General features: G+C 35.9%; 2 protein-coding genes across 2 annotated transcripts; one reads left to right on the top strand and one right to left on the bottom strand.

Annotated features, from left to right (window-relative positions):
* The first annotated feature begins 416 nt into the window (after positions 1-416).
* On the top strand, positions 417-2395 carry LOC137926429 (PR domain zinc finger protein 5-like). Its single transcript, XM_068770028.1, has 3 exons — positions 417-429; positions 583-690; positions 1398-2395. Exons 1-3 carry the CDS (start codon positions 417-419, stop codon positions 2393-2395), a joined length of 1119 nt encoding a protein of 372 aa, XP_068626129.1.
* A 2771-nt stretch (positions 2396-5166) lies between these two features.
* LOC137926428 (uncharacterized) lies at positions 5167-8745 on the bottom strand. The gene is made up of 3 exons (XM_068770027.1): positions 8667-8745; positions 6772-6955; positions 5167-5374 (listed from the first exon to the last, which is right to left on the bottom strand). The coding sequence occupies exons 1-3, from the start codon at positions 8743-8745 to the stop codon at positions 5167-5169; spliced, it is 471 nt and encodes a 156-aa protein (XP_068626128.1).
* Between the last annotated feature and the right edge of the window lie 885 nt (positions 8746-9630).

Here is a 9630-nt window from a genome sequence, read left to right as displayed (position 1 = left end):
ACCGTTCAACATACCGGATATCTTCAAGAAAGAATCTTTTGATGAGCTGGCCCGGTAAATAGTTTTAAACCTCAAGTGCTTTTAACAGCGTTTGGGCAGCGATTCAAAATAATATGTAAGAAACGTTGTAAAGATTTTTTTTAGACAGCCGTTCTATGATCGTTCGTTCTATGATGATGTAATTTGACACTTTTCAAACTTTTTTTATTAATTGGAAATTTGCTATTGTTAAAAATAAAGATGTATTTACATTGCACATAACAGACGCTTTCTTTTTCTTTATTCATTATAATCTTGGATCACAAAAATTCTATTCCAATCTTTTGGTAATTACTTTTTCCGACGTACTTACACTACCAGAAACACATCTTACCAAGTAATGGGGTAAAAGGAACTATCAGTAAGAGCGAGAGAACATGTCCGCATCCCGTGAATGATAAATAAAGACTGACATTTTGCTTCCAATGTAAACGCATGTTTACCTTGTTATAACTAATAAGATATGTTTTCCTATTTCACCATAGTAATCAGGTCAACTTTTAACATAATTTCGTCTATATTATAAATAAAGTTTTGTTGCAGAAGTTGAAGAAGTTGAGTCGGTCTCTATGAAACTGCAGTCTAATAACTCTGCAGTTCTGTTGGGCTGTGAAAATGGTCCACACGTGGGCAACGTGCCACGGTCTACTGGTGAGTTATACATAAACCTGCTTAGTCGTACAAATTTGATATTAACGTATGTTATACATGATTAGTTGGAGACCAATGTTGTGTTTGTTATACAGCATGGTTGCACAGACTTATTAAGACTAGGGGCCACACGGGCAAATCATGAACTGATGGCGGGCCGACCACCAGAAGTAAAGGTAATTAAATTTTTTTGCTTTTATTCTGAAATAGAATTCAATATTTTTCGGATGTACGAGAGTATTTTTGCTGTCGGCGGGCCACCAGTATTCGACCGGCGGGCCGCGGTCTGTGCATCCATGTTATACAGAGCGATAGGTTACAGATGCAAAAGGTATATGAAGTAGTGTATTTATAGCTTACTTGATAATTAAAAATATTTAGGTTTTACACTTATGCTACATGCTATCGTGCCCATTAACAGCTGCTGGTCCAGTCTTCGATCGGCAAAGGACTCATCATCGGTCACCACGTGCACCGGTCTGGCGCTGCACATGTTCAGTGACGACTTTTATTATGTTCTCGTCCATCCAGTGGAAAGCTTACCTCCACCGTCTACTAGCAAACTAAAATAAATAAATAAAACAAAATAAATTTGTCTTTAATGTTTTTTAAGTTTTAAACAATCTCAAAATTATAAACAAAAACACGCCTTCACTTCTTTTCATGTCTCTTTGTGTCTTGAGAATAAAATTAAAATTCTTTTACAGAGAATCCAGAACAGTTGGCACAGAACAAAAAACCCAAAAGCCGATGCCATCCGTCGCTTTTGAGAAAGACATCGTTGCATCTAATAGAAAACTCTACGATATGCGTGTTTCAGTGGAACAAGAGCTGGTATAGATGTTTCATTTGCAAAGAGGCTTTCCAAGACATGACATTACTCCGGCAGCATTCAGTCGAACATCCTCTAAAACATATAGAAGATCAGATCATCGCCCAGCAGAATAGGATGATCAAAGCCGAAATATCAAAGCTGTTCTGCAAGCTATGCGAGAAGAAACTTCATCACCTGACTGAACTACGGGAACACCTCACCCAAGATCATCAAATCCGATTCGACGCTGACGAAGACCTCCTCATTCCATTCAAGATAGAAGCTCAGAAGTTAAAGTGCCAGATATGCGACTTACCTTTCCATACATTCAGACTACTGAACCTTCACATGAACAAACACTACCAGAAACACGTATGTCATATATGCGGATCCACCTTCTCGAACCTGGTCTTCTTGAACCTTCACAAGACGAGGTCCCACCGGTCTTGGCGCTGTAAAGACTGCGATATAGTCTTCGGTAGTAGAGCGGATAAGAGGCATCATGATGTTTCAGTCCACAAGGTCACATTTGAAAGGAAATTGCGCTTCCCGTGTCCGTTCTGCGAAGATCGCTTCTCCCAAGAGAATTTCCGTGCTCACCATCTTGTCGAAGCTCATGGGACACCGAAACCTGAATATAAATGTGAGATCTGCACCAAAGTCTTTATCACGAGGAGTCTGTGCAACAACCACGTCAAGAACGTACACCAGAAGGAGAAGAGTCACGAGTGTGACATTTGCCACCACCTGTTCTACACCAAGTCGGATGTCAAGAGGCATAGAGTTACACACACGAGGGAGAAGAAGTTCTCCTGCGAATCCTGCAACGCTCTTTTCACCACGAAGGACTCACTTCGAAGACATATGAAAAGGACACATCTGAGTCAATAAAAATTTTGCTTATGTGCTTGGTTATTTTTTATTTATGTGTATAAAATTAATCCTTACTTCCTTTTGTTACGTCCTTTGTTTGTCATAAAAGAGTAAGGATTGGCTATAATATTATGTACACCAATACCTCGCTTTGCGTTTTTTTCAAAGTTGCGTCGCTGCTTAATTAGTATAATTTTCACAGTGGGTCGTTAGATTTTCGAGGTTGCGTTGTTTTGGGTTCGTTTTAATTTTTTTTTATTTTTCTTTTTTTTTTCAAAAGATGGCAACACTTTTGTTTCTAATTGCGCCATGCCATCAAAACTTGAGGATTCCCTTTCTAACTAAAAATCAATGCAATTTTAATAGTTTTATTTTCACTTTGTTTTGCTAATTTTGGAGTTTAGTTTCAATTACGTAGTGTTGTAATGAAGAGTTTTTTTAAAGAGAATAATAAATTTATAAATTTTTACGTGTTGTTTCTGCTTACAATAAGGTATATATTTTTCCAATTTATTTATTGGTAGAGTTATATTAATTTCGTTTTTTAAATGTTTACTTTGTTCAATTTTCTTTTTAAAAAGTAGTATTTTGTTAACCCTGGAACCTATTTTCGATCTTTACATGGTTTGCTATAGAAAATCTTCACTTTGCGGCGTTTCAATTTCAATTTCAGTTTCAAATTTCGTCGTTTTTTTTTGGAACGTTACCACGACGCAAAGTGAGGTATTGGTGTATATATACAGGTTGATTTTTTTACCATTTGTCAAAAAAAGTGTTAAAACTTTTACATTTATATTACCACGTATAAAATGATCACTCTGAAATATGTTACATTAGTTAATTTTCTATTGCAACGCGTCAGGTCAATAACTTGTGGCAGTACAGTCTGCAGCGACAGGTACAAGGGCGGCTTAACCTATAGTGCAGGGTGTGCAATGCACACGGGCGCTGCGGCGCTCCCTGAGTTAACAGAGTAACATAGTTAACAGAGAGCACATCTCTGTTTTTTTTTTTTGTGGCCCCCGCTATTGGGGGCCTCTCGTACCCCTATCTTTGGTGGGACAGGGACTTTACAGGCAATTTATTTTTTCACATATTTGTTATTTCCATTCTCTCCTTTCGTTCTTCACATATTCTTTCAATCTATTCTTTCATGCCACATTTCTGCTATCTTTCCCTTTTACTCTGTGACCTTTCATTCCTTCCTCATTACATGTTACATTTTATCTTTATTTCTTTTCGTTTACAATTTTATCACATTTTATATCACATTTTGAGTTACATTTTATCACATTTTTTCTTATTGTCTATTTAATTTTTTTCTTATTTTCTTTAATTTTTATTTTTTTGTATCACTTTTTTAATTATTTCCTTGCAGTATGAGAGGAATTCTTCCCTAGTATCCTTTCCGCCTATCAGGAAGGCTGGCACATCTCTGTTAACTATGTTACTCTGTATCTTACAGGCATAAAAACAATGAGCGTTAATCTGCCGTCATAAGAAGAAAGGCCGTAACTAATACCATACTGTAAGCTATACCTACTTATAAAATATCTTGTTGGAATATGAAAAAAACTTTCTTATTACGACGGCAAAGTTAATAGTTATAGCCGCGGGGGGAGGTCAAGCCTAGGGGCGCCAGGGTTTCATTTTACACCTGGACAGATAGTAATCAATAATTATATTTATAATTCGTAGTAAAACGAATTTTAAAAAAGGTTTTTTTACTAAATTATCGTTACGTTATTTAATATTTCCGAAACTATTAACTTTGATAATCAAATCAGTATTACAATCACTCCTTTAAAGCATCAATTTGCGCTTCTAATCAATCTCCTGTATTAAAATTAATTTCCGTTTCCCTTGGTTACGTCATTTTAATGTCTCCTAATACTTTGTATAACTTTCCTACGGATAAAAATACAATTTCCAGTACTTTACTCTAGTTCATTTGCAATGTCGATAAAAAAATTGCAGACAGTCGAGTGTCTATGGTTAAATTAAAAAAAAAACCATATTTTTCACATGGCCAATTGTACCTCACCCGTTCCAATATCGGAAAGGTTTTCTTATTTTCGCACCAGAAATAAAACTATCGTATGCCTCAAAAACATTACAAATAAAACTGAGGTACTAATTGATCATTCATAGCGACAGCTAGCTATATTAAAAATTTCTTCTTTCTTAACCAAAGACACTGATATAGATACTTAATGGAATCAGGCGTTACCTTGCGGAAGTCCATCCTAAGTAAGAAAAGGACCAATATTTGGCCACTTGCGCACATGCAGTGGTAGTCGTGCAACAAAGTGCACCACCCACCAGCCCGCTGATAAATGCGTATGCGGCAAACAATGCGAATTACACAACTACCACTGTTAAACCACTCAACACGTGTTTCACCCCTCCATGGGGCATCTTCAGAAGTTATGTTACACCGATTAGTGCCACTCTGTGTTTGGCTAGCAGTACATTTTGTTGCACTACATGCGCGGAAGTGGCTAAATATTGGCCTTTGTCTTACACTGATATAGACGATGAGGATTGGCAAGTGGCCTTCAGGTTCTGGAAGAGATATCAAGAACCGGCAAGCGCAATGTGGTATGTCTACCTACAATGTGGACAGACCTTAAAATCATAGGAAGACGTTAGAGCAGGCCTCTTCTAGACGGACCTATTAATCTTCTGCAAATATTTAGAGCAGGCCTTTCTCATGTCTTTCTCCTTAAATGATGATAATAAATCTGACAATAGAGAAATCAAATTTATTGCACCATTTATCATAAAATTCAATTTAATTTCTTCTTCTCCTTTTTAACTTTCGACGCCTTCTCTTTCTCCACTCTGCCACGTTTCATCTGCATCTCAAAGGGTATTGGCATCTGACCAAACACGTCGACTCCTGGTCCAGGTTTCAGCTTCATCCTGAACTCAGCTCGGCGATGTATTGTCTCCACAGGTCGGAAGCGAACGGTCCCGGTGTGGAAATGAAGATCTCTGTAACGTTTAGTATAATTTTCGAGACATTTTTGCTGGATCAAAAGATTAAATATAGTTATTCAGATCTTTTTAACAATGCAGCTTGTACACTTGAACTAACATTGTAGCCCTCAGTTACTAACACACGAGTCGCGTCCGACAACACACTTTAAGCAATTTCCAAGCCTTTTTTGTAATGTCCCATCTCTAAGAATTTCTAAAATTATTAAGTATGTATGTAACATACATAGAATTTATTTTAAAACAAAAGGGTTAAAGTTGTGTCTAGTCCACCTTCGAATTGCCCCCTTAGCTATTAAATTGTCCCCCTGTGGGTCATGGGCCCCACGTTGAGAAACACTGCCCTTTACTATATAATATAGAAGTATAATATTTACTATCCTATTTAATAATTCAGTGACTAATACTGGAATGAGGTAAAGAGCTAGAAACATCCACGATATGGCGTTCCATCTTCTTCGGACAGAGCATTCTTCATCAATTCATCAAACGCTGGTGATTCCACCTGTCTGACTTTACTTGATGACAGGCGAGAGATTTCCCGGCTTTCGCCCCCCTCAACACTCAAATTGCCCCTCTGTGGGGCGTGGACTTCATGTTGGGAAACACTGCTTCAAGCGAAGAGAGGAATATGGTCTTGTTGGTGCAACTAGTAACGCCTTTAGTGCTACAGGTTGTTGATAGACGTTTCGTTACTATGGGAAACCATCATAATATTATTCTTGCAGGGGTATAAATAGCCCTTTAATTGTATTAATACAAGCATTTCATTAAGGAACTGCCTGAAATATTACGGTCGACCCCAGTATTTTTCAATATTTTTTTAACAAAATGTTTTGTTTTTTTTTATGATACAGCATACAAAAATACATACAACCTTTTTTTTCATTCAATTTTCATTTTCATTCAACCATTTTTATTTATTAATTAAAAACTTTAATATATATATATATATATATATATATATATATATATATATATATATATATATATATATATATATATATATATATATATATTACTTGTTTCATTCTTTGGAAGTCGCCACTGGTAGCCGGGTGGTCTTTCGCAGGTACACCGAAATCTCACAAAACTGAGAATCTCGAACAACGTTACGTTTGACGTGTTGAATGCACGCTGCTTTCGACCGGTTCTATTGGAAATCTATAGCAGATGCTTCTCCAGTGGTGGTCGGAACGATGATCATCATCCAACCTCTTACATCACATTCCTCAAGATCGTGACCCTTTCTGGAATGTTAGTGGCGCACAATATTATTCCACATGTGTTCACTTTAGGCTAGGGCCAGCGTGTGGTGCTGTGGACTCGTGGTGGCCGTCCAACTACCTTTCAACTGATGATGCTCATTATTTCCCACCGAAAACTAAAGTAACCTGTGGCTGGGGAACTGGAATGGAGCGAAGACTCTCTTCTCGTAGCCGCGCTTGTACTCCTTCCAGCGGCACTGTAAGTACTTGTTCCTTTCGAGGGAGTAGTGCTTCGTGATGACGTAATCGAAGAGTCCCTTCTCGAAGGCCGGCAGCGTCCGGTAGTTGCTGCCGATCTCTTTTGCTATCTCTGTTGTAAATTGTTGAAGAAATAAATTAAATATAGCCATTGTAAATGAGATATTTCTACCTACGTTCCCCGCCACTTCAACCCTTCTCAGCAGAATTTCGTAAAAATCCTTAACTGACCTTTGCATGACGAAAGGAATATTCATAAAAAATTTTAAGTTTCTCAGACTAATAGTTCCCGAGATGTCGTGATGAGTCAGTACATACGCAGAAATCTCATGTACGTATAGTTATACAACTTTATTATTTACATTTGTAAAAGGGGTGAATATAAAGCTCACTATTTGTCCGCAAAGTTTTTACACCTTTCTAATCACCCTTTACAAAATTATCACTCTGAACGATAGAACATTAATTATTTTTTTGTGTTAAAATACCTCAAGTCAATAACGACTGACAGTACAAAGACTGCACAAAAAGTAAATACACCAATACCTCACTTTGCGTCGTGGTTACGTTCCATAAAAACACGACGCAAAGTGAATAAAGATTTTCTATAGCCAACCATGTAAAGATCGAAGATAGGTTCCAGAGTCACGAAAATACTATTTTTAATAAGAAAATTGAACAAAGTAAACATTTAAAGAAAAAAAAAACAAAAATAATATAACTCTGGCAATAAAAAAATTGGAATAATATTTACCTTTTTTGTAACCAGAAACATCACGTAAAAATTCATATAAATTTATAATTCTCTTTTTAAAAAAGCACAACACACTACGTAATTGAAACTGAACTCCAAAATTAGCAAAACAAAGTGAAAATAAAACTGTATTAAAATTGCGTTGATTTTTAGTTAAAAAGAGAATCCCCGAGTTTTGATGACATGGCGCAATTAGAAACAAAAGTGTTGCCATCTTTTAAAAAAGTAAATTTCAAAATAATTAAAGACGAACGCTACCTCGAAAATCTAACGACGCACAGTGAAAATTAGTACTAATTAAGCAGCGACGCAACTTTGAAAAAAAACGCAAAACGAAACGACGCAAAGCGAGGTATTGGTGTAGTAAATAATTTACACTTCGTCTTGCTCTAATATTACGTTATTATTTATAAAACAATTGATTTTTGGATAGGGTACCATACATTAACTAACAGCATATGAGCTATAAATGCATCCATTCAAAGCCTTTACATTTGTAACTAATCACCTATTTAATAATAAATTATTTAAATATATTGTAAATGAAACAATTACTCTATGATTTTTCGCATGCGCCCGGCTAACAGAAAACTACCATTTCTCTGGTCGTTAATATGATCTAGGTGGAACTGGTGTTACTAGCAACATTTTGGTGTCTGCACTCGTGTTAAAATAAAACAAAGTTTAGAAATATCTTATATTCTGTTAGAACGTAAATTTGTTGTTCTATATTTTTAAAGGATACATATATCATATTAACATTAACAGATTTCGTAGGCTTTTGTGCCTCCTGCATTGTTTGGGACAGGAACGTAAGAATACGGATATGAAGATTGTTTCCTTTTTTTTATTTTTATTGCTCTTTCTCTTTTATTTCCTCATATTCTTCACAAAATCTTTCATTCTTCACGTTCTGATCTTTCATACGTCGCCTTTCTTATTTCGCATCATGTATTCCTCGCCAAATGGTCGGGTGGTAAATCACGTTCGCCCGCTAATCGCGTACAAATCTATAGTGGAGGCCTTAGTAGTAGTTGGTAGGATTAGTTTATAATTATGACGCATTTACCTTCAGTCACTGTCATATCAGGCGGTGTTCGCACCAATTTAGTGCAGTCGAGCTCGTCTTTATTTTCTTTGGACGTCATTTTGATAAAATTTTAATTTTTTATTTTACGAAAAATACGAATTTTTAGTGACCGCAGATAGTAAAAATTTATGACATTTGATGATTATTTGTCAATGACATCTTTGACATGAAAATGTCAAATGTCAACGGTTTTTTTGGTTATAAAAAAATAGTAGACAAGACTAAACTACCATAGAGTTTCTACTAGCTTATAATGAAAGATGACTCAGTAACTATTTCTTGTTTACCCTGTTTTTTGGTTTTGTCTAAACGAGTAGTAATGCACTTGCAACGGATTTCCAGCTTTATACCCATGCATTTAAGGGTTAAATTTGGTATGAGGTTGTTGGTACGAACCACTCGTACCGTAATCAGATGGTTTAAAAGTGTAATAATTATCACAGCACAAAACAATCTCGAACGGGGTTACAATAAAGCTTTTGATACTACAATCGCAGCGACGAATCTAACCGGTAAGGCAGCGCGTCAGAGTGAGATGCATATAGCCAAAAGAGAAAGTAGGAAAATAGATGCGTTCTTGAATAAAGTATGGGTGCGTTCTAACGAACGCCACAGGTCTTACATTTTGAAGAAAACAATTTGATATAAACCAAATTCAAATTGATTTCCACTATATGTCCGCCTCCAGGCTACTTGATGCTTTTATTTTGAAAGTGGCTTTCACTTTTTCAAAAAATCATCAATTAAACAGTATTTTTTCCTTTTAAAAAATAGATCTCGACTTAAAAACAAAACGACTTATGCCATTTCAAAATAAACATCTTAAATAAAAACCTATTTCAAAGTATATCAAATTTATTTCTATCAAGATTTGACAAAAGGCCATAATTAGTTAAAGGTTTAAAATAAAAATGCAAATATATAAGTGTACAAATCTCATTTA

Source organism: Battus philenor, unplaced genomic scaffold, assembly GCF_028537555.1.
Source record: "Battus philenor isolate CCGP_79_NKW_IND1 unplaced genomic scaffold, ilBatPhil1.0.hap1 SCAF_29, whole genome shotgun sequence".
NCBI lineage: Eukaryota > Metazoa > Arthropoda > Insecta > Lepidoptera > Papilionidae > Battus > Battus philenor.
Note: the sequence above shows the minus strand (reverse complement) of the source record. Positions and strands in the feature narration are given on the sequence as shown.